The sequence below is a fragment of the Lytechinus variegatus genome, chromosome 2 (assembly GCF_018143015.1).
Source record: "Lytechinus variegatus isolate NC3 chromosome 2, Lvar_3.0, whole genome shotgun sequence".
Taxonomy (NCBI): Eukaryota; Metazoa; Echinodermata; class Echinoidea; order Temnopleuroida; family Toxopneustidae; genus Lytechinus; species Lytechinus variegatus.
In genome coordinates, this window is record NC_054741.1 from 29,969,537 (window position 1) to 29,996,133 (window position 26,597).

Here is a 26,597-nt window from a genome sequence, read left to right on the forward strand (position 1 = left end):
CTCTGAATGATTTAAAGTTAAATGCTCATGTAACCGAAATGATGAAAAAGAGCAATAAAAAGTTATACATGCTCAGAAGATTGAAAGCTTACAATACCAGAATGTGATTTGTTAACAGTATATATAGGGTATGTAAGACCAGTCCTAGAGTATTGTGTACCTCTTTTCGCGGCTTCTATTCTCTTACTTTGAAACAGATAAAAGTTATTGAAACTGTCCAGAAAAGAGCATGCAAGATAATATTGGGAACCTGCATGTATGTATTATGACATGGCTCTAAATACCTTAAATTTGACGTCACTTGAAAGTGGAAGAGTAAAACTGGGTTTCGCTTTAAAATTAGAAATTAATGTACAGAAACTGGTTACCTCCACTGAAAACGCCACCAATTTACGACATAAATTTATGGAGATTCCATGAAAAACAAAAAGATTTCAGAACAGTGCTCTTCCAAGTCTGACAAGATTATTAAATAAGTATCACGGTAAATAAGTTTGTAATTTGTGTATATATTGAATGTGCAATATTGTGTTATTTATTTTTTTAAATCCATTTTAACTCCATTTTTAACTGCACATATGTTGTTAATCTTAATAATTTTGATTATTTTTTTTTATATATTGGCATTGTGTAAACATATACAATTAAAGGTTTGTAACTGCCAATCATGTTTTTTGCAACAAACCTGAACTTGAATTGAAATTGAATTAGCACTGTGTTGTAATCATATACTTATCGTATCTCGCTAAAACAAAACTGAAAACTCGCATCACGAGTATAGAGTAATTTGTGCATATTGACTTGAAAACAGAACATTGCCTAATGCTATCCTTTTGAGATTTTTCTATTTTTCAATCATTCCCATTCCTTGTTTCATTCACCCTTCTTCCTCCTCTCTTTCTTCTTTTTCTTTCTTTCAATTTCTTTTTTTTTTTAATTCAGATCAGTGGTGTAATGAGCCAAAAATTTAGGAGGGCAGATTTAAAAAAAAAAAATTGTAAGCGAGCGACCAAAAATTTCAACATTTTTTTATTACAAAATCAAATTTTGTGATAGATTTTGATATCATATTCAAAATATATACTGTCATGATTCACTCTTCTCTCTTTTCTTTCTCTCTTTCCTTATTCTCTTTCCCCCCCCCTGGTCGAAATTGATTTTTTTTTTTTTTTTGGGGGGGGGGCGAAACTAACCCATCTGTATGCCACTGATTCAGATCTTCAATAGGCCTACTGGTACTATTAAATATTATATTTCGTAAAATAGGCCCTATATCTTGTCTTAAATTTCTTTTGAATATTTTTGAAAAGAGAAGTAAATCAAATGATCATATTTTATATAAAAAAAAACACGTGAAAAGAAATTGTATCAAATTTTCTTATGTAGTCTTCGAAGGTTTTGCATTAGCGCCATCTTGTGGACTAAAAAAGACAACTGTGTAATTTGATCAAGTGCTGCTTGGAAAATATATTCTCCGAAAGTCACGAGAGCCCGAGTCGAACTGAAAAATGCCGTCTTTCTCAGCTGGTTTCTGAGAAAAGTCCGTGTCTTAAAGGTAAATAGTGGATCATATTTTCCTCCTATTATTGAATAATAAACTTTTGATCAATTAGGCTGTTATAAAATTATTCATGCCAATGCAATGTCGTGTCTCGAGCGGGTCATCATGTCTGTGATTGTGTGAATCTGACTGAGTTGTGGCCGGTGGACGTGGGCGTCTTTTTTCCCCCACAACCCAGCCGGCTGTACGTACGTGTACCTAGCCAGGAGGCTCGTAGAGTCCTACCTAGAGAGTAAAAGTCATTCACTATCGTGTGTTTACTATCCATGGAACCAGGGATTGCGTCCCATTCATGTACGTGTACCGCGAAAAAACTGAAATTTTCGCCCCCAAGATTTAGTTAGACTAGATAAATCAGATTCTGGTAGGATCTGTGACTGTGTATGATCAGAAGAGGCGCACGGCAAATATGGGAGACTCTCTCCAATAAGGGAGACAATCTCCCATATTGGAGACTTGCTTTGCAAAAGAACAAAAGAAACAACACCAACAAAAGTATGATTTTTTCCATCCAAACTTTTGTCCCACCGAGGTCAGAAGCCCATTTGTTTTGTGTGTGGATGACAACAAATATCCTTATAAAAACAAAAATAGACGGTGAAAAGGGGTATAGTGAGTGATTGTATTACCGACCAGCCTTGTATTACCGAACGCGCGCATCATATGCGTCAGAAAATAATCAAATACGCTCAAACCTTTGCAACTTCCTTCCAAAGGGAACTTAAATAGAAAAATGATGAAAAATTATCAAAAACACAATTTCGAAGTCTTTATATCCTCAAAACAATAAAAAATTGTCAAAATAGCTCATAAGTGACTCTGTTGTTTTCCCAACTTTTCCCATAGAAAACACACGTTCGGTAATACGATACCCTTTCAAGTGACCAAAATTTTTCACTTGCGAAGAGGGGTCCGATTGGAAGCTGATGTCGTAAAAATGAAAAACAATTTCGGCAAAATTTCTGCATATTTATCATGTTTATATTTTGTAGGTATTTGTGTATTTATGGTGAATTTTATTGGAATAATGTGTTTGATATGATCAAATTCATGAAAAGTGTTCGGTAATACGATCCACTACCATAATATTTCATGAGGAATCTGCTTATCACATTTTTATTTGCCGCCAAGGTAATCCGTTTTTAAGCAAATGTAAACAAAGAAAATTGGTCTCCAAAACTGGAGACTGTCTCTGAAATTGGATACCAAAATTCTTTATGAAAGTCTCTGATATTGGAGATAATCTCTCTCAAGGGAGACAGTCTCCAATATTGGCCGTGTGCCTCTCCTGATGATAGGGTGTCCAAACTGTCTTCACAGACTTTCCAAAAATATTCACCAGGCTTCAATAAGTTCAATTTGTTCACAAAATATTCATAATTTATACAAAACCAATTCAAGAAATAGTTACCACATTGACGGCAAGATCCTAAACTAAAATCATGGACGAAAATGTATAGGGGTTTCGCGATTTCAAAATTCTATTCCGATCGGCGAATGCGTGCCACGCTGGAAAACCGTTTTGAAAAAGTGTGACCTAAGTTTTTGTGGAGATTTATACAAAGACTCAAGCTCAAAAAGTGACATAATTTATATATCAGATTGATTCAAAATGCTATAGAATCGGTTAGTATCACATTTAACTCACATTTTTGATGATTTCTGCTTGTAAAATGGTGATATCGTAATGCTTGTTGAGAATATCAGATTTCTTCAAAACGGGCGCTAACGGTGACAAATTTGCTGATCTTTTGTCAATATTTTCATGAATACTTAACTCATCCTAAAGAAACTAGTTACACCAAAGGGTAATTTTAGGTCGCTTTTCATGTTGATGTCGAATTTTAAAGATATCGGCTAGTTTTTGAGAACTGTCCGCGAAGTATGGACACGCGCGAAGTTTGGACTCACTGCCATACTGGTACCCGCTAGAATTCGTACGGTACTCCTTTTCAGTAAAGGTCGCATAAAATATATTTATGGTGTTTCTGGCTTACATTGTTGGGGCTTGCGATGTAGCAGAAATTCTAAGCTTTCCGTAGGTGCCGTTCGATTTGGATTTTCTGGGGAAATTTTTGGGTAGGCCTAGTGCGACGATTATTGAAGGCTTCAAGCCTGCTAGAATTCGTACATAAACTGTATGCCAGAATTCTAACACTAGATGGCACAGTCAATACAATTTGCCTGTTGATGACTGTGATAAGTGAATGATTAGTTCGTTGGTAATTTGTTAATTGACTTAATTCATCTCTATCTATTTTCATGTAGGTATTGATTGTAGGGTGAGTGGACACAGAGCAACATTTTTTGCCCTTTTTACCGCATTCACACAGCCAAAAACGCTCATGGTTTTGAGGGGATAATCAAAGTTCCAGGCATTTCTGACATATGATCCTGTTATTCAAATTTAATGATTTTGGTATCAAATTAAAGAGAATGAAATAAATATACCATATTTTTGTAAGCCAGCGGGTTTTTGTAGTATTGATAATGGCAAATCCAATGGAAATACATATTTTTCTCCTTTTCTCAAGTTATGATTAAGTGTCAGAATTTCTTTTATACCCTAGTCACACTAGAGGTGGAGTGAGCCGGAATGCCGTCGGAATGAAAATTCTTGGCACATTCCTGGATATTCGAAGTGCATTCTAAAAATTCTGACTGCATTCTGAGTGCATTTCAAATATTCGAGTCCATTCTTGTGTCCGGCCCAAATGTTTTGCTCATGTTCAAAACTTTCGAGGTGCATTCGAACTGGAAAAATATCGAACGGCATTCAAAGTGCAGTCCAACAGCACTCGGACTGCATTTAGCCAGGAGGCTTCTAGAGAGTAAAAATCATTTACTAACGTAACTTACTCATACGAAGCCAGGACTTCAATTCTATACATGTGTGTGTACCACCAAAAAACCTGAAACTTTCGCCCCTGAGATTTCTTTTAATGAATTCTTGTCTAAAAATAAAATCCATAGCATAGAAATGTCGGAAATGAAGTTGTATCCCATGTACATGATTTAGGGCTAGATCTTTTAGAGAGAAAGTAGAAATCTCGGGGACGAAAGTTTCAGGTTTTTGGGTGGTACACACACATGTATAGAAAAGAAGCCCTGGCTTCGTATAAGAGTAAGTTACGTTAGTAAATGATTTTTTCTCTCTAGAAGCCTCCTGGCTAACTGCATTCAAAATATTCTGACGACATTTCAACAATATTCGAAGTATTCCAATCGCATTCGTGGGAGAATGGAATCGCATGAAGCACGGCTAGCTGTTGCTGCAACGTCAGTCAGCACCGAGGAGTCACTGACTGCATTCCAAATATTCTGACGACATTTCAACAATATTCAAAATATTCTTGCATTTTTGAGAGAATCGCCCTCCCTAAAAATTTAGTAAATGAATATATTATAACACAAGAAAAAGCTATTGGTCAAAAAATAAAAGAAAAACAAATTGATATCAAAAGAAAACAGATCATAATTAATGCTTGATAAAGACTAGTCTATCAATAATTAATTACAAAGTGTTGAAATGCAAATAAATCAGGGTGTTCGAGTTCTAGCATGAAAAAATTGTCATGTTGGTGTCATTTTTTCCCCCTTCTGAAACCAAAATTATCCGTAATTACGAGATGTCCTGATGAACACCGAGCTGACGTAAGAAGCACTTTCAGAATATTGTATACTTTTTGGTCAACTTCTTCCAATTTAATTTAAAAAGGTGAAATTTCCATATAAATAGTGATTACGGGTACTCCGTAAAAAAGATTGCTAATAAGATCAACCGCTACTCAAATTGTGAAGTAAAATGACTAGTTTTATCAAGTTTAATTGTCGTTTTTTATGCTTATCACACATGTTTGCGAAGGCACGACTGGCCAACCCGGTAGTAGCCCCGTTGTGTATTGACATTCTCCGATCCACGTTTGCGCTGGCAATGCAAGGCGCACTGATGCAGTTCAGCCAGGTGTACGAGTTCTAGCGGGTATGTGGTAAATCATATGGGATAGCAGAAATAGCAGAAAAGTCATTGTTAGCGCTCTACCTACTGCATTTCTTCTCTGATCATCTTTAAATATGGCATGGAGGTCCATTATGTTAAAGCCTAACTGCCTAATGATTTTGGTGTGGTCGGAGACATTGATGCCATGGTAACAAGAGTTTTTGTGGAATAGCAGAGATGTCATTGTGAGCGCTCTACCATCTGCATTTCTTCTCTGATCATCTTCAAATGTGGCTTGGAGGTCCATTACTGTAAAAGTGTAATTCGCGGTGTGGAAATTTTCGCGGATTTCGCAGCAAGATCAGCGAGCGCGAATTCAAAAACAAACACGAGCATATATTTTAATGCAAGTTTTGAACTGTGGTTCAATTGCCTGTATTGTTTTGGCAAAGAGACTGCATAATTTGACCTACAGAGGGTGACATTTAATGCCCCCATCTCACTAGGACGGCGATCATGGCTACCATGGCGATCTGTCTAAATCCCGCAAAGCGTAGCAGAATCGTCCTCGAATTCTATTTTTAGCCTGTGAGGCGATTGCCTACTACTTCACTGCGACGGACCTGCGCTCAAGGCGATGGTAATACGCTGAAAGTACGACACTGCCACTCTCTTGCCACGATTTGAGGCAGATGGGATGCGCTATTTCTGCGATCAAAGCGACCGTACAACGAGGTTCATACGCTAATTAGGACCTCGGTACGGTGGTGCTACGAATGGAGCGATTGTGTTACGTTCATGATGGGCTCTTGAAACAATTTCAAGCAATCGGCATATTAATCACGGCACATGAGAATTTTTCAGTCGATTGCCAGCCTCCGACCAAGATGGATGTCCAGAATTTGGTTGGACTTATACATCTTAGCATTATACAACAACATCAGTTAGAAGTTGAATACGAGGACCTGATATGAGGACAGGAGGAGGAGGCCAAAAAGATACTGGGTCCAATCCTAGCTGTCACTTAAGTCATAATATACAACATATATTAAAATTTAATTCAAAAGATGTCGATGAGCCCAATGTTTAATATAAGGGATGCATCCAGAATTTCATAAAACATCATAGAAATCTTTGATATTCTGTTTATTTTTTTCCACAAAAGTTTGTCACTCAAAATTGTTAGGTAAATTCCTTTCAAATTTGCTTACAAGAAGTAGTCTACAGATGTGAGAGGACTGAGAGCACTCATAAGGGGGGGGGGGGCACAATGCCAAAATCCCCATAAAGTGTACTTTCCCAACCAATACATCAGTGATCGAATCATTAACAAAATTTCAATATTGTCTACTGTCACTGTAGTAAGAATTCATTCTATTTTTAAAACAAAGTCAATTTATATATTTTTGCGGAGGTAATCCATTTCGTCATCAAGACGTGAGTGTCTTTTTTTCTCTCTTTCAAGCTGGCTCAGCAGTTAGATTTTCATCCTCCTCCTGTACCCCCTTCTCCTCCTCTACCACCACCATAACCTCTTGTTCTTCCTCTTGGACCGCCGGCATAAGCTTGGGCAGCCTCCCCTTTTTGGTCCTTTTTCTGGGAGGTATATTTAAAAACGTCGTGGTGTCGCCTCGTAATCTGTTGAAAATGTGATAATCCGCCACCATCGGCATGGTGTTTTATAGCAGCGCGGACGGTCGCTGCTCAATCGCTGCCCAGTCATCAGCGGCACAGCAAAAGTGCAACGCGAATGCCTGCAGCGGGCTGAGAACGTGTGCCACATGCCACCCAAAGGGAAAGCGTCGCGGTGGAAACGGTGTGAAGCGTGTCGAGCGCAAGGCAGTCGCTTTGTAAACGGAAGCAGCGTAGCAGAATTGTCTTGGGAACGGGCCTGAAAACCACCGGCAATCAATGCCGCTTTTAATGTGCTTCTACTACGCTTTATGCGTTGGAGCTCCGTTACAGCTACGAATACGTCGTTTGTAATACGTTCTTGACTCGATTATAATGCGCTTTAGCACCTCCGCGATCTCGCTACGTAAGTTTTGAACATGTTCAAAATTTTGTGGCAACCAGGAAGATGGTGGCGATCCTTGCCGCTTCAGAAAAGATCAAGGTACGACGGAGAAGATTGAAAAGATCAAGCCACGTTCAAGCTACGATATAACACGCTTTGTTGATTTTTCACGATCGCAGCGGAATCGCCATCTAGTGAGATGGGGGTATAAGCAAGCAAGCTTCAGCTTCCAAATCATATGCATTGCGAGAATTTGTTCCAATGCGATCATTTTTCTTTACAGACGCAGATCAGTATATAGTTTTAAATTATGATTTTGCTTGAAAATGAAATATAAGTTGCTTCTGCTGTTTGATCGGTGAGTGTTTAGATCTGTTTAGTTTTTAAGAAGGCGTATTGTCAATCGAACTTAATCAGTTCACAAATAAAAGATTAAACCTTTATGCTCATGAATAGGTATCTGTTTAGGCATTTTGATGTTCATCAATATTCATTTTGATGTTCGGCATTATATATCATATATATTCATGGTAGTAAAGTATTCACTTTTATCATCAAAATATATATTGCTGAATCATAAAATGCCTAAACAGATACCTATTCATGAGCATAAAGGTTTAATCTTTTATTTGTAAACTGATTAAGCTCAATTTCTTTTCATGTGTTTGCATGCTGTAACTTAAGATTGGAAGAAATCATGGTAAACTGGTAAACACTTTACTAACATGAATATCAGTGTGTGGGACTAGAGTGAAATTTCATGGTATCTTTGGAAGAGTTTTTAAAGGTGAAGAAATGAAATATCATTGATTTTAACATATTTTGTCAATATCATACCAATAATTAACATACACGAAAATCAAGTTAAAAAATTATTTGTCCGGGGGTCAAACTCAAGGTCAAATTTAAGGTCAAAGGTCATGACCTTATAAATTGCTCCAATACATTATTTGATGCATGTTTTGGATTCCTCTCTGAATTTCCTATAAAATGGTACCAGTTTCATGAAAATTGGTCAACACGTAACGACGCAGTGGCCATTGAAAGTTGAAGGTCATGTCCATTTTTTGTCAAAACAAGGAGAAAAGGGCGTGCCGTAGCGCGAGAACCGACGGACCAATTGGACTAATTTTTTTGTTTTGTGCTTGGGCCATGGTGAATTTCATGTATACCAAATTACAACGAATTCTGAGACGGTCGGGTGCAAAATTGCACATTCATTGGGTGAATTGGCATGGAATGACCCTAAGGACTTGCACCTGTTGTAACTTTGCCAATATGGCAACTACCATGGAAACGGGGCTCAGCAGCCAATCAAAATCAAGGTTGCCATGGTAGTTGCCATAATGACAAAGTTGCAACAGTTGTAACTCTTTATGAAATGGGCCCCTGTTCAGTTCAGTTCAATTTATTCATTTTTTCAGCATAAAACAACGAAATGTGTATAGGAACATTTGACGAATAATATCAGAAAAAATGGAAACTACAAAATTTGTACTACAGGAAATTATTTTGCTTACCAAATTCATTCTGCATTTTTTTGTCAGAAGAGAAAAGATCTCAAATGTTCTGCACAGTTTTTTGCAAAAATATGCTATGCAAAAGTCTTTTGGGTGCAGCAGTCTATAAATGTTTAGCAAATTGCAATGCAATACAGAGAAATTTATTCCATTTACTTCATTTTGAATAGATGTAAATAACAATTTCATAGACATTAGATAATAATAAATACTACATTTATAAAATGTAATGTAGGGTGCTACATACATGTAAGCACTTGCCCGATTGCCTGGGACAAGTAACAGTTGGAGTCGGGCAAGTGTTTTGAAGTAAGACCAAAACTACTTGCCTGAATTTGGCAAGCGAAATTCTCACAGTAGAATGACCAAAATTAGGGTCGATATGATATCATGTTGACCCTAATTTTGGTCATGGCAGGCAAGATAAAATCACTTTGGAAAAGCAATGCAATAACAAGGTAGATCACTTCATGTCAAAAGAGAGAAAAGGTCAATGGTTAATAAAAAAAACGTGAAACTTTCTTTTGAAGAGGTGAAAAAAATTTTCAAGGATTTTTGGGGCAAGTGAAATAGATTTTTGGGCAAGTATATTTCAACTATTTGAAAATTTACTTGCCCGACTGGGCAAGTGCTTCTTAAAAGTTATATTGATATTGATTTCTGTCTATTGTGTTTGATGAAATAATTTGTATTGCCGAGTCTCTATAAAAATGATCTTGTCCAAAAACTTGTTATTTCAAATTAGATTTCACAGACTTATGCGATACACACTACATTTCTGAAGATTTTTTGTGGGTCCATTGAAGAATTAAAAATACAAAAATTATAACGTTCCTAAGGAACTGATTTAAATGAATGATTTTTTGCAAAAGAAAAATCATAGTGATTTAAATGTGATTTTATTAACAATTTAAATATTAAATGTGATTTAACGTTTACTTTGAAAATCATCAGAAGTGGGCAGTACCTTTAAGGGTTGTCCTTCTGGATTTTGAGTATTACCATCTAAGTTGGGGTTTTTCCCCCATGTGTAATTCACACCCCCACGTTTGCATTTGAATTGCATTTTTCCCTTTACCTTTTTTTTTTTTACCACAGATCAGCATTGGCGCATCTCTGAAAACCACCTAGTATCGGCCGTGAGAAGAGCTTAGATTTCTGATACTTCAAGAGGAATGCTTCAAGAGAAGTTGATTGCAGACTGTAATCATTATCTTCTTCAACGACTGCAAGTAGTATATACCATGCATCTCAGCATCATAGATTGCTGCTTGATTTGAAAGACTTCCGATCAAGGGAGAATGTAACGGTTTGATATTGTACTTCTTATACCCTATCAGACGTTGAGTCTGGTTTTTTATCCAATATATCTTTGATTTAATGAGGAGAGGAAATGCGAAGCAAAAACGGAGGTTTAAGAAAAAAAAATCCTTTATGTACTTCCATCACTGTATTAAAATAGCCTTTGCCTTTGTGAGTGACAGTGAATGGCAAAGACCGCTCTGAATGTGTGCAGTTTTCATGAAGGAGTGAATTGAAGTCGGGTCAGGATGTATACCGTGGCTTTCTATTCATCTACCGCAGAGTGACAGCCCACCTCAATCCTGAAAAAAACTGAGAGCTTGAGTTTGCGACTGTCAAATATGTATCATGCAGCAAAGAGATACATGTATTAGAAGTCGAGGACTTGGTGGTGGAGGTGTGCCAAATCAGATCATATCCAAGTTGTAAGGAAAACATTTTCCAAGGAAGTTACAACTTGGTGATTTGTCCGAGCTTTTACTTTGTCTCCGCCCTTGGATCAAAGCACAGTGACTATGTCTTCGGGGGACCGGAGCAAGAGCCGCTCACAGTTCCACAGAAGCCTTCCCAACACCTTTGCGGCCAATCTTGAAGACTTGCAGACCTACAGCAAACAATGTATAACTGCGATGAACTCCATGTGTCAGGCCAGCGGGCACCTGGCCGAGACATTTGCTGCCCTCTTCCATGACACCTCTCTGGCAGAGGCGGCTCTTAGGATGCAGGAGGTGACTCACGACCTTGGTTCACGGACGCAGGACGCCAGCACCCAGGTTGAAGAAGATGTAACGGGTATGATGAATAGGGTCATCAACAAGGGGAGCAGTGAGAAGTCGGAAGAAGCTGTCCAGGTAAGGTTTATTTTGATACTATTGACTACTATTCTGTTATTTTTAAATTTTTAGTTTTTTTTGTCTTGAATGATTCTCCGCTTTTTATGGCATAGGCCTACATGTAAAACTACGTTAAGAGCATTCAGAAGTGCAGTCTAGCACTACTGGTAATTGATAGCGCTGTCAATTGTTAATGGTGGTCACGTCTGAAAGTGGGGCTTGTCATCTTATTCTCCTTGATTTCATCATGTGAACAGGGTCTAAGAAAGGTTTGGCAGTTCTTAAATTGTGCATGATAATTTCAGTGTCTAGTAACTTTAGTAAGCATACATGTAGGCCTTCAGTCTCTTGAAACAAACTTTTAAATGTGGTCTGAATTTTAAGCCTACTGGGGGCTGAGGTATAAAATGTTTGCTTTGTACATCTTCACAAAATTTGTAACTTGTGCTAGGATTTTTTCAAGACTCGCTTGTAGATTAAAAAGTGCCGGTCAGAGTTTGTGCCTGCATGCTACACAACAATCTCTGCCTACATGTAGGCCTATTACAGTATCTCCTAGACAAGGATCCTTTTTGCATAAAAGTTCCTGTTATCAAGGAGCTTCATAATGCCAGTGAAATCCTTGATTTTAAATGGCTGTTGAACATTGTTACCCTATAATACCCCTTTCATAAACCTATCCTCCAATTAGCCGCCTAATAGTAATGCCGATAATTCAATAAAAAATTGCATTCGCAAACTCCGAAAATAAGCCGCATTATTTTTACGAGCGCCCGTCCTGAAAAAGGTGGATAATCGTCATGACAGCTGGACACGCCCCCTCCGATGCGGTTGTGTTGGAAAAGGGTGACCTTGTGACCGCACCATGGCAATTATCGGCATTATTTGGAAATGCGTTCATAAACTCAAAATCTTGTCCCGATGCTGCTATTATGCGGATAATAGCAGCATCAAAATAATGCGGATAACTCTGGTCCTCCAATTTTACGACCAAATGATGCTGCTATTAGCCGCATAATTGGGTTTATGAAAGGGGTATTGGTGACCATTGAATGGTAAGTACAGGGTCTACGTGCAACAAAGCTCAGCAGTATTCGTGTGCAAAGTCAGCTGGATCTATAAGTGTAAATAATGCTCACATGTTTTGCATATTAATATGGTCTGAAAAATTGCCTTCAGGAGCAACTTTAGCTGACTCTTTGTCTCACGTGGAATGTCCGCTTTATGAAGACCCTACTTGTATATAAAATAAACTCTCATTTTCCAGATGCATTTTGAAATGCATTTTGAAAATGCCATCGTGTATCATCCAAACTGGTATCCAGTCAATGTACTTGGGTACATTCATACACTAAAACTGTATACCTGTAATTCTTACTGGTCAGAATTTGTGCCGGTTTTTTACAGTAAATTGTAAAGAACACTCATTTTCTCTCTTAAGACAAATCTAAGTTATATGTATCCTTGACTCCTTGTAAAATTGTACATGGAATATTATTCTTGAAAAAAAAATTGTGTTGATTTTTTTTATGCATGGAAAAAATTTATGATGCATGCAATTAGAGTACTTATTATAATACTACCCATATTGTCTTAAAATTCCCATTTTTTATCTTTTTTTTGTCCCCCACTCTATTGTATTCTCTTTTCTTTTTTTACGAGGATTCAATATTGTAAATACTTATGCATATATAATTTTAATATGCTGTCAAAATAGATCTTTCACAATTCAAAGAAAGGAAATATTTTGTTTTTATTTCTCGTATCACTGTGGCAACGTACAGTATGTATTGTGTTTGGCATCTTCCCTCTGTCTTTCTTTCTCTGCTACATGTTATATACCAAATGTGTAGTTTCTCTTGAAAACAAACACACATATTTCCTTTCTTGTACATGAATATCATTCTTGTTATCTGTGTCCATCTCCCTTTGACCACTTTTCTGTTCAGTCACCTCCGGATGACCCTGCCCTACATCCTCCTATCTCCGCCTCCCTGTCTTTGAGTTGGTTACTGTATTTCTATCTAAATTCCCTCATTTTAGTATCTCATCCTACCAACCGACCCTGTCTGCTTGCTAGCTAGCTAGCTAGCTAGCCATCCAGCCTGCATGGACGCACTCTCATCTCCATTCCTTCCCTTTTAATCAGGTACAAGCGTACTCGTTTTCTCCTGACCCCAAATCTGTTTTTTTCTTCTTCTGTGTCTTGCTATCAAATATGCCTGGCGATGAGAGGCTGGGAGAGCGGTGCCATTGTTAATCGCATGCATTCACATCTTGCATCCTTCTCCTCCAGGGGGAAAGCTCGCTTCCTCTTTCTCTATCAATACAATTTTACTCGGGTTTTAAAGAAGATATGAAGAGTAAGCACATTGACATGATGGAGACAAAGGCAGGAAAATAGGTCATATGTCCGCCTTTGCCTTGGTATAAAAAAAAAGCCTAAACCGTACCGGTAGTAAGATTTCTGTGTCAACCTTATGATTATGTCATGAGTATAACAGCCAAGATTTGCCCTTACTCTATATTAGATTGAGAAATATTTTGCATTTCCACTTACTTGGAGTTTGGAGCCGGAAGTGGATCTGTTCTGTTTGATACTGTTGGAATAAATTCTGAAGTGTGTTACGACAAAAAGTACATTTCAAGCTTCTTATACCTTGAAATTGTTACCACAAAAAATTACTATTAATGAAAAATGTATTTTTTTTTAATTCTATGTATAGGTATGTACATGTAGTTTTAGGCCTAAGTGTTCTATAAAGCCACATAAACAATGTGATTTGAGAACCAGAAACAAGATTCCTGCTGGTGATAAGACTACCAGTGTAGTAAGCAACATGTATGACATTGACCTTTGGGGTCTATTTTCAACCTTTCTCATGGCCTTTGGGTAATGTTTTGACTCCCAATGACATCATCTCTGTATATGGAGAGATTCTGACATGTTTGCTATTCCCAACGCTCCCTTTTTTATTCTATTTTCAATACACTGTTTACTTATTAAAATATCACTGTCAGTCACCCCCATTTGAAAGAGAATATAGAGAACCAAATTCTGATTTTCTGATTCTGAATATTTTTAAATAATCAGGCAGATCTGTCGACTGTGCCATTCCCACCCCCCCCCCCCATCTCAGTGCAAGAAAGAAAACAGCACCCTCATATATTTTATTCATATTGATTTATAGCCATATCATTCAGTTTTAAACAAGAATGAATTACATACACCCCTGTATGTAAATGTACATGTACCACTTCCATGATAATGGTGGTGAATTTTTTTTTTTACCAGTACGGGGAGTACTTGGAATGGTGCAATTAGTACTTTGTATTTGTATGCTGACTGGTTGATCTGCATGCTTACGCAATCAGCTTTGCTTCTCTCAAAATAAGAGGTCATTAGTGAAATGAACCCAATTATCTTTTTTTTTTAATAAATGGGTCCTGTTTTGTACTGTAGACCCTATAATTCTTCATCAATTGTATACTACATACTGTAGATCTGATTTAGCTGGTTTGTTGCTTATATTTAGCTCATTTCATTATTCATTTGTTATTTTATTTATGTATTTTTATATTTATTTTTTAAATTATTGTTTATATGTTTAATTATTTTGCTGTTTTGTATTTTTTAAAATTTATCTAATTGCCCTGTCTAATTGTCTTTTTTATCCATCTTTTATATTCTGCTTTACGTTGTAGTTAGTCACCGATGTATCATGGAAATTTCCCCAGTTGGAACCACTCTCTGAATCCTTTAATTTGTAGATTGTCTTGGGGTTCTGATTTTTATGTCAAGTCTTCAATAAAAAATGATCATCTGTAATTATGCAATAAATCTGAACGTTGGGTTTAGGCCTATATTTTATAATATGTGTAGGAAAAATTAGAAATATCATTTTGATACATGTATTTTTACTTTTGAATAAATTAGCATTCAGTAATAGTCACTAGTACATAGTATGAATCATTAAACATACAAATTTTAATTTCAAAGATTTTTGTTTTTCATCATTATCTATGATTGCAAGCTATATTGTAGGTTATTTTTTCATCATTAGCACTTACATTTAGATACTTAGTTTTTTTAAGGTCAAGTCCACTCCAGAAAAATGTTGATTTGAATAAATAGAGCAAAATCAAACTAGAATCATGCTGAAAATTTCATCAAAATTGGATGTAAAATAAGAAAGTTATATGACATTTTAAAGTTACATGTAGGCTTATTTTTCACAAGACAGTGGTATGCCCAACTCAGTGACACGCAATTAAGAGAGTCGATGATGTCCTTCACTTGCTATTTCATTTGTTTTTTTATTGTTTGAATTATATATTATTTGATATTTTACAGATTTGACATTTTACAGATTTGACAATAAGGGCCAACTTGACTGAACCATGTAGTATCATACGATGCTAATTCCACATGTTCAGGGAGGAATTAATCGTCATTTTATTTGACAATGAGGAGAAAATTATAATATTTCATATAGTAAAATACGAAAGAAATAGTAAGTGGATGACGTCATCAGTCTCCTCATTTGCATACTGACCAGGATGTGCAGCTAGTTTGTGAAATTAAACAAAACTATGAAATGTCTTAACTTTGCTATTTTACATCCGATTTTGATGAAATTTTCAGTGTTATGGTTGTTGAATTTTTCTCTTTTTATTAAAATCAACTTTTTGTTGGGGTGGACTTGTCCTTTAACAAACTGTAGGATTCTTGATTCAAAAGGTTATCCAAAGAATGGGCTGTTTACATTTAAATGTACATAGGCCCTACATGTACATGTCGATGAGAGATTCAAGAAGCTCTGTTTTGGAATATGTGTAGGCTTTCATTCATGCAACGGTCTCCTACATGTGTATAGCCAACTATCACGTTGGGAGGAGTGCCTTATCAGCCCAACAGTGTATGATATGATTATATTTGGGGTCAATATAGGGTCATACATGTCAGCCCACATGTCCTTCCTATTTATTTCATGGTCAGACCATGTACTGTAGGCCTGTGTGAGCAACCAGAGGTATATCATCAGAAGTTTGCTTGTCAAAGTCAATGCTATAAAGGCCAGCCAATGTACCAATTTCCAATTATACTGTTCATGTATGTTGTACATTTAGGACTGATGTGGTCATTTCATATTGCTATTAGAGTTTTCTGTGATTTGGATGGCGCGGTATTTAGTGAATGATAAATACTAAATGTTGCTATGTCAGGTAGATATCTATCTAGTCAAGCCCATGTTTCTATGGGGACAACTGCTATACTGAAAATGTGTATAAAGTACAATGTAGAACCTACCCGCATTTCCAGTTGAGTTAGGCACTGAAGAGTCAGAATTGCAGTAGGCCTATATGAATCTTGCAGCACAAATGGAAATGGTATTCCTTTTACTTTCTTTTTCTTTTCCATTGTTTGTCTCTTATTAAGCCACCAATGCAAGCCATGTCCTCTGCAGAACTGTTACAATGTATGCAAAATTTCACCAGACTATTGTCAAATGAGTAAGAAAATATTCATGGAAACTTTGGAAAGCAATCCAGATCTCATCAGTAATGATAATCATTTTATCCCGGTACGCTGTTAAATTGCTTACCTACCTGTAGGTTTACCTAGGAATACCTACCAAGAAAAAGATTCAAGAAAAAAAAAATTAAAAGAGAAAATGAAAAAAGTACATGATTAATATTTCTTACACATTTAAATTGCAAAGCACCATAGTCTCAGCACAGAGTGTATACATGTATGTACATCTGAGAGGCCATAATGCTGGGTCAACAAACTTTCTACAAAGATGTTTTGCCATGGTGTTCTCTTTCTCCATAGATATGAATTCCTTGTGCATCAAACATTCTCTCCAGATATTTTTGTAAAATGCAGTGCCACTGTTGATGACTCAAGAATTGAATTTATGCTTTATCATTTGTTTACACAAGATTGCATTGTGTAATGTGTGTGAAAATCTGCATACATATACATGTACTGTAGATTAAGATAGCAATCAGTTGACTTAATGTTTATATTTTACTAACATTTTCAACTATATTTCAGCTATTGAGGAAGTAAATCATGCAAAAGATACATTTTATTTCACATGGGAAGAAGGAAATTCCCTTTGTCACATAAATACAAAAGCCTTTTGTTTTGACTAGTGAATTCTCAGAGCTTGACTCAAGGCATGCATGTACATACAGTAATACTAGTAAAAAGATATTTCAAATGCAATATAAATTATACATGTAGGGAAAACAAATTTATTAGAAAATCTAAAACAAATTTCACTTGTGTTTCCTATATTTCAAATGATATTTTTCAATGCTCTAATGATAATGAATTATATTCATGTACATTTCTATAAACATGAATGCTTACTTTATAATATAATGCTCCATGAAACTCAAAATACCGGTAGACAGTGTACTGTACACTACTTATTGTACATGTACATGTAGCTGACTACAGTGCATTGGTTGCATAGCCTCTGGCTTGCTGATGAGGAATCAGTAATGTTTACAAGGAATTGGCTTTCCTAGAATCATGACACTGTCCGTTCAAAGAAACACTGTCATACGCAAGAGGCCAGGTTGTCATGAGCATATCTCTTGTGTACTACATACATTTCAGATTCAGTGCTCAATTATGTATAAGATGACAGCATTAATATGATTATAATGACATTGAAGCAATTTTTGTGATAAGGAATAGGCCTACAGGATAAGTAAGGACTTGGGAACTTGTATTGGTACATGTATCGGGGGGGGGGGGGGGGTGAGCCTGAGTAGGAAGTCTTGGTCGGTCACCGGTGCCCGACTAATGTTCCCTGTCATGGGTTTTCAATTTTCCTTGGACCGGTGGACGCCAAAATAAAACAATGCACTGGACATTCAGAAATTCACAGTAAAAGACATTGATAGATGTCATTTTCAAATATTTGCTCATTGGTTTAAAAATAATAATCCTGGATGTAGTATGGGTTTATCATGATGTGCCTTTCAGATTGGAATTTTGACTTCATATACATGGAGCCTAAATCATGTACAGCTTGTGTTTTCAAGTTATATCCATTAAATTGTGTGATTGTACAATTATTCATTATTATTATAATGCTATTGATTAGAATAGAATTGGATCTGAATAAGCAATTTAAGCTTTAAACAGTGAATATGAAAGGAATATATCTTATGAAGCTACGTGTGCATGTAGAAACAAAGCTCATTTTTACCTTCAATCCTCTTCCAAGAATGCAAAGCAACCACAATGTATTTCCAAATCCTAAACAGGGAACTATTTTAAAATCATTTATGGTATGCATGAGAGTATCGATTGTTCATGGCAAAGTGATTATAAACAGTGACATTTCTCGAAATAGTGAAGACTGCATTTAAAAACACTTTTGCTTCACTGCCCTTTATTGTTCCCCATGAAGAATTCAATAGAAATGAAAGTAAGGAGAATACATGTATCAAAAATGTATTCTGATGAAAACTAATAGGGATCCATGATATATATAGTATTATTAATGGCTGAACACATACATGTATGCAGGTATGTGAATAATGAAATCCTACCCTGAAGAAATGTTAATGACAGTTTGAGAAAAGTGATATTTGAAAATAATTGCTTTCAATGATACCCTAATTAATATGGGTCAAGCTAAATACATTTTGCAAGGATTATGATTTTTTTTCAGGGGGGGATCAGTTTGAATAGTTTTATACAGATATTGACTAATGGGGTGTGTAATATAAACATTCTTTGGACCGCCGGATTTATATTTTCCCGAGGGGTTATATTTTCCTGAAGCGCGCAGCGCTGAGGGAAAATATTAATCTTTAAGGCGGTCCAAAGAATGTTTTTTTTACACATCCCATCAGTCAATATCTGTTATATTAGATAGCCTTTAATGATGTAGATAAAAATGGCCTAACGATGCGTGCAGCCTGTTGTTTACGATAGTCACAGTGATTGATGGAACTGGTATAGATCTAGATGTAACTTTAGTCTACTACTACTCTAATGCAGTGAATGGCCCTTTTCTAATCAAATCAAGTTTGTTTTAGGCCTAGCCCTAGATCTAAGTTAGAGTCCAGTTCAGATACTTTAGTCTCACATATTTTATTTCCGTTTAGTTGGTAACATCTAATCCACAAGAGGGCGCCATACACGTAGAAAAATATATTCATCGAAGGTGGACAGGCTGGGAAAATACACGGATTTCGATCATATCACGTGACGCGCAATTGACCAATCGCGCTTGGCTATCTGTCTTGGTTATCTAATATTATTTATTTTTAGCAGAGTGTCCTTTAATAGCATTGTATACACAAACCAAATATGACTTTAGTGGAACTGATAAATAACGTTTCAAGCACTGCGCTTTTCTAATCAGTGGAAGCTTCACACTCAAAAGAACGGCTTGTTACAAAATGCTGTAAAGTTAAAGTTGTGAATAACTTTTGGATAAATTTCTATGGGCAGCCTTAAGGGTCAAAATTAAACTGCCGGGTAAGCGGAGTTTAAGCTAGCCAGCTTTTTTGTATGGTTTCTTTCAAAGTTCAAAGATACCACAAAATTACACATTGATAGAGATCCATAAAAAAGAAGATACTGTAATATTGAAACAGATTTTTTGAATCAGAGTAAGATCAGATACTCCATTCAACAAGAGTTACATTCTTTTTACTTAAACTTAAAGGACAAGTCCACAAAAAGTTGATTTGATTCTTTTGAATAAAAGAGTAAAATGCAACTAGCATAACCTGAAGTTTTCTTTAAAATCGGATGTGAATTAAGAAAGTTGTGACATTTTTACGTTTCACTTAATTTTACAAAACAGTTACCCCCATGTATGCACATCCTGGTTGTTATCAAATGAGGAGACTGATGATGTCATCCACTCACTATTTTTTTTTTATTTTATCTTAAGAAATATGAAATATTCTGAATTTTTCCTCTATCTTGTAAAACAAAGTGTTATTTCTCCCTCAAATGTGGAATTACCATTTAATAACATTTTATGGTTCAATCGAATTGGCCCTTATTGTCAAATCTGTAAAAATTGAAATATTGTACAATTCAAACAAAAACAAAAGAAATAGTGAGTGGAGACATCAACGACTCATGGCCCTGTGCATGAGGAAAAAAGCTTACATTTCGATATATTCATTGCATTAGAGATGATTGCCTTCGAGTTTCAAGAGTTATTTGGTGAGAAGATCCATTAATAATAAAAGGGAAAATCCTGTATTTTTTTGTAATGAGAATTTCCTAATAGAAAGTGTTAAGGACCATTGTTGTAGTTTCAGTCTCTTGGTCATCCTTTGATCCTGTGGCTTTGTTATGTGCATGCGAGACAGACTTCACTCAAGATTTCAATTTCAACAGACCTGGTTTTATTTTTCTATTGTATTCTGGAGTTTTAATGAATATTGATGAACACTCGCTGCCAAAGAAACAACCCTGGATATTATTTTACTTGTATAATTTGAAATATGTGGATATTGTTCTACATGTAGTTGAATCATTGAGTCTGTTTTATATTTTAAGTAAAAAATGTAATCCTATTATGTTGACAGTGTGACATATTTTATTCTTTTTACATGTTAAAATTTAATTCAATTTGTAACAATTTTGAATTGAGTAACACTTTGGAAAGAAAGAATAATTTTTGAAATAGGAATGGCAAGTGGCACTTACTACAATAACATTGCTAATGTCAAAAGTAGAATTGATATCATTTAATTTTTTTCTTATGTACATTTTTAAAGAGAAGGATTGCAGTTATATTTTGAATTGGATGTAAATGGACCTCATAGTTGTTCATTCAAACCAGAAATAAGCTGAGTTTACATGTTTGTACACGTTTCTTTATGCTGGTAAAATGTGGTAATGGTTGTCTTGTGATGTGTTCAAATTACAATTTTTTTTACCCTACAGTGTGCATGTAGAATGTGGATCTGTAGTCTCATTTGAGCTTGTTGTTGGTCATAAAAATGTAATATTTATTGTAAAGCTGGAAAGGTTTCGTATTGTAAAATGTGTCATTACTCAGTTGGAGCAGGGGTGATTTTGTATTCTGGGGACCCGGGTTCCTTTCATATTAGGTTTACTAGTACCCTTTAGTAGGCATTAATCATCATTATGCTTCGTCATTAGAATAATTACCTACATTTGTTACCTTTAGAACTTGTTATAATGTGCATTATACCATTATGGTAACTTTGCTATCCAATGGTAACTTTCTGAAATCCTTGATTCTGATTGGCTGTTCAGCATTGTAACCATATACATGTAGTTACCATTGGATGGCAAAGTTACCATAATAGTAACTTTATGCAACAGGATCCAGGAGGCCCTTGAATGAATCTTCAACCAGTCTTGGAATCATCCTTCATTTTAGTGTATAAGTCTAGTAAATTAAATTATCTTATTTTTCCCTCTTCAAAATCCCCCCTTTTTCCATCCAGACTTTGGCCCGTTGTTTCTTGCTGATGCTGCAGACCCAGTATCATTTCTTCCAGACTGCGGCTGACCTTCATGCACCTCTGAGTCGTTATCAAGAACTAGAAGATCTCTTCATTGGTGAAGAGTGTCAACCAGAAGTCAGGGATGCTTGTTCGTCATGGATGTCTGCTGCACAGGTACAATGCTGAGTTCTAATCTTAAACCATGGTTTAAAAATCAGTAATGGACTAATAACTATGGGTAGCCAATTGTGATATAAATCTTTTATGATATATGTTTGATTTATCTACCTTTTGAGGGAGGGGCACTTTGTACCTTTGGTACTGTGTCTTTTGACAATTACAATGAGACTGGGAAGCTAGTAAACACAAGGGAACATGTCATGTAGGTTTGTATTCATCTGGTCTAATGCCGATTCGTCCAGTTGCCAACTCTTCTGCTATCACTTGGTCTACCATCAGTTTGTCCAATATCCACACAGTCTAACTGCCATCTCATCCACTCACCATTTCATCTAAAACTAGTTGGTCCAATAGCCATTTAGTCCATATACCATTTGGTCTAATTAGACTAAGTGTGAATTGGGCAAAATGAATGAAAATAAAATGGATATTAGATCAAATGGTTATAAGACGAAATGGTCTTAGACAAACTGGTAATTTGACAAAGTGATGATTGGACCAAATGGTTGTTAGAAGAAATGCTGATGGCATTAGAAATGAAGGTAGACCATGGGGTGAGTTGACGAGTTGACGAATTGGCAATTTGTCATCATTTAGGCTACTTTAAGGTACATGTAGCTCTCCGTAGTCACAAAGACATTTAACAAAAAAATTACCAAAAGTTTAGATTTATGACCCTTCTATGGGTAGCCAGATCCCAGATGTAATTGGGTTTTCAAACTTTTTAAAGAGGTATGAGAGAATATCTGAGTTTTAGAACATTTTTTATAATCTAAAGCATATTGACATGTACTCTTGAAGATACTGTATCATATAAATACCAAATATTGTTATTTTTTGTTTGTTCAAGTGCAACTTATTTTGTTTTTTAAAAATCGTTAGAATTTTTCACTGACCTGTTTTCCACATTTTTCTATTTATGAAATCAATTCCACAATGATATCTGAGTGAACTCTCCCTTAGTTTCTTGTTGAAGACTTTCCTATTCTAATCAGACACTCCTTTTATTTAGAGGAATAAGGAAATTGAGTGGTTAGTTGGTTAACCACAACCCTCCTTGTGTAGTGGAGACCAAACATGCCCAACTAAGATACAGCTACATGCATACATATTTTATGTTATATTCGATACAGTTAGAATGTCTTATGGTTGGTAAAGGGTATTTAAAGGGGGAGTGAATTGTGTGTAGTCTCTCATTGACTGTGTGTTATAACATACAGTTTTAAAATATATATATGTATTCAGATATCTACTAACGATACTACAGAGAATAAATTGACCTTTAATTGTATTTGTATAGAAACTAAAATCGTTGGAGAGGAAAAGTAATTGTTTTGCTGCTTGGTAACATAATTATTGCAGTATAAAAACATTGAGTAGTTAATTAGCATATTATCATTCAGGTGGGTCTATATTACTAGACTGCACTAGCATTATGGGTATGGAAACTGGCCAGGTTATGAGTAGTCGAGGACTCGAGATGGCGCTATTGGTTTGTATCTGCCTAATTAATGCATCATAAAATAGACTCCATGAATCTGCACTTAAGTTTATTAGAAAAAGGAAGTGGTCAGTTAGTGAACCATAGCCCTCCTTGTGTAGACCAAATATGACCTACTTAAATTCAGTCATGTTTTACTTATGATAGCTTCCCCGAGAATATTAACATGAAAAGGAAATGAGCTTGATAGTCGTATGACTTACAGTTTTGGAAATTAAACCACTTTCCTACTATTAAAGCTCCCATTCAGTATATGTGATTATTTTCCAAGCAGTATATTTTAGTCACAATATATCATCAATATTTGGGTGCTACATTGGAGAATGAAACAAAATCATGACCCTATCGCGTGCAAACTTGCTCTACCCATTTGCACTATACAGGGAGCTTTCAGCATGAGCATGTACATTACTAATGATAAAGAAAATAAAGATTACAATATTACTGGCCTTTTTTAAAATCTTATGTTTTGTTTGTAGCTGACGAGATCACTCCGACGCGGTGATAGCTTGACATCAGATGAAGTCAATCTCCTGGAGACTGAGAGAGGGAAGTCCAGTCAGGATGATCCTAAGCTAATGGAAGCTAGGAGAAAACTAGAATCACAATCAATGGTTTGTAGGATTCCATGACATCTACTCTGCCTTAACTTAAAGTCAAAGTTTGGGAAAGTGAAAATTGTTGTATTTTGAGCTTTTATGTTTCGGAAAATACCATATTCAAGTACCAAAATGCTTTTGTTGGTAGAAAACTGAAATCACGATCACATGGTCTGCTAAAGCTGATTTTTTTTTTTTTTTTTTTTTTTTTACAATTAATGAATAATAGCAATACCAAACATTGAAATTGGTAATTCTCAAACCAACGCATGAGTTGAAAATTTTACTCAGATAACTTTTGCAAACATATTGTGTGGGAATGCTTGAAACCCAGCAATTTTTTTTTTCTTTTTTATTTCATGGGATGGATAAAATTTTTCATCAGATAAGAAATGACAAAATATTATTTCAATGATCATTATTCTCCAGGAAATGTCATCCAGTCATTAAGAGCTTACTTTCCTAATTTCGAATAAAAATTTGACAATTTTCATGCTATGAGATCCATGCCATAGAGCTTTGAGCATAGATGCAACTAAATGTAAATGAAACATAAGCCTGAGAGCGATTTAGGTCTTTGCAATTGATTTGATGGTTTTTGTGCAACTGACCACTGTTCTTTTCTGGTAAAAATTTACTTTTCTAAAAATACACACATAAAATCATTGTTTCTTTTATTGAAAATTTAGTGCCGTCTGATAACATTCCTTTTGTACGGATTTCCATGTGTACATTTGGTGAATGTTTTGGTGTATATTTTGGTGAATGTTTTGGAATTTCAACAGTTCCTCTTGTAATGCATGATGGATTTGATTTCAAAAGCATACATAAGTGGTATGTGTTGAAATATCTCCCATCCATATGGCATGTCAAGTGTTATGCAGTGCTGTATGGATGTTACCAGGTGCCTTTTTCATAATAATAATAATAATAGGCATTTGTATAGCACCATCTATCTAGAAATATTCTATTCCGAGGCGCGTTGTTATTATTACCCCGGCTTTAGCTCGAGCTGCCTTTCAGCGCTCATGCATTCAAGGAATGAATCCTGCCGGGTACCCATTCACCTCACCTGGGTTGAGTGCAGCACAATGTGGATAAATTTCTTGCTGAAGGAAATTACACCATGGATGGGATTCGAACCCACGACCCTATGCTTCAAAGTCAGAAGACTTATCCACTGGGTCACAACGCTCCACATTCTTCTCTGAATGATAACCGTCGTGTTTAGGCACGAGTCTAGCCGGATTAGACACGATAGTTTTGAGAGGCCAAATATAGTGCAAAAACAGTATAGCCCCTGAAATGATATTGTGTCGATCTTGGCTAGATTTGGCTCTGTTCATGTTATCCTTTATGTTAATTGGAAGCTAAACCTTGTTACCATGATAATATAGTATCCATACATCTGTGGAGTTTGTTTTTTTTTTCCTTTTTTTTAACAGGCCCCATGCCTCCTCTTCATAAAACAATACATTACACATAAATTTGTTTTATGGACAAAACTATGTGGAGGAGCTGTGGTGTAGTGGTTCTGGCTCTCGCCTTGTAAATGGGTACCCGGTAGGATGTGAAAGTCATTGTAGCTTGTCCAGTACTTTGTGCGCCTCACTGGCGACTGACTGGAATACTCCCCAGGGAGTGGGGGATGTGCACACATTGTGTGCAGGAACGGCTGCTTGAATCCAATGACCGGGTAATAATATATCTGTAAAGTGCTTTAGACACGTCGTTCCATATTAAGCACTATATAAAAGCGGATTATTATTATAACTATTTTAAGATATTTGTGAAAGGCTTGTTGTGATACATAAAGAGTTGGTGTATTCCATATAAAGGTTTTAGAATTTGTGAGATAATGGTTAATAAATGAATATAAGGGACTACACATAAATTCATTACCCAGCTGTATTGCATCTTATTATGAGTATACAGAAATTTGGGGACTAATCCTTCATCTGAAACTCTATGTTATCTATTAATATTGTGAAAAAAAATGAAAAAATCTTTCAGTGATTATGTGAAACATTTTCCAAAACCACCCTTATCTTTATCTGGTGAACTTGTCATGCGAAGTTCAGAAAGAAACATGATTGGAGAATGTATTGATTATTGAGCTATGTTGCCATCATTGTTGCATTATTGGTAGAGTGACTATTATTAGTGCGTCAGAGACTAGAATTAGTCAAACTATGCAATTTTCAAAAGAATGGGTCATTATGTATATTTTGGTTACCTTTATGAATTTTAGGAGTTAATTCAAGTCTGGTTGACATCTCTACACATATTTCCAAGTTTGAAAGCCAATTTGTTGTTTAAAATTACCTGGTTTTATAGTTGATGGGTTTCAATTACATCAGGAATTGGATTTTGATAAGGTCATATTGAATCAGTACAGGTAGGAACACAGAAATATAGAGAGTTCATAAAGTCTGTATGTAAACACAAACTAAAGACCAAATAAAATGCCTGATATACCCAATTTAGATATAATGAAGTTAGTTAAGGGTTTGGGTGCTGAGTATAAATGCATGCCAGCTATGGTTAAACAAGAGATGATATTGAGTCATTGAGTGTCATTAATGAGAATGATATTCCATCGATGTACTGCTGAATAACTGTATTTCATTGTTCTTATAGCAATTCAGAGGGGATATTTTTTTTTTAC

The 26,597-nt window shown here is 35.8% G+C and overlaps 1 protein-coding gene across 2 annotated transcripts in view; it reads left to right on the forward strand.

Moving 5' to 3' along the window:
- Positions 1-1,438: 1,438 nt before the first annotated feature.
- LOC121407800 (granule associated Rac and RHOG effector protein 1-like) overlaps positions 1,439-26,597 on the forward strand; it is a 40,007-nt gene continuing 14,848 nt past the window's right edge. For both annotated transcript variants that reach the window (XM_041599007.1, XM_041599008.1), the window contains exons 1-4: positions 1,439-1,555; positions 10,137-11,191; positions 21,650-21,823; positions 23,810-23,944. In XM_041599007.1, the coding sequence (XP_041454941.1) occupies positions 10,856-11,191; positions 21,650-21,823; positions 23,810-23,944 (645 nt within the window). In that variant the 5' untranslated portion in view covers positions 1,439-1,555; positions 10,137-10,855. The remainder of the gene's footprint in view (positions 1,556-10,136; positions 11,192-21,649; positions 21,824-23,809; positions 23,945-26,597) is intronic.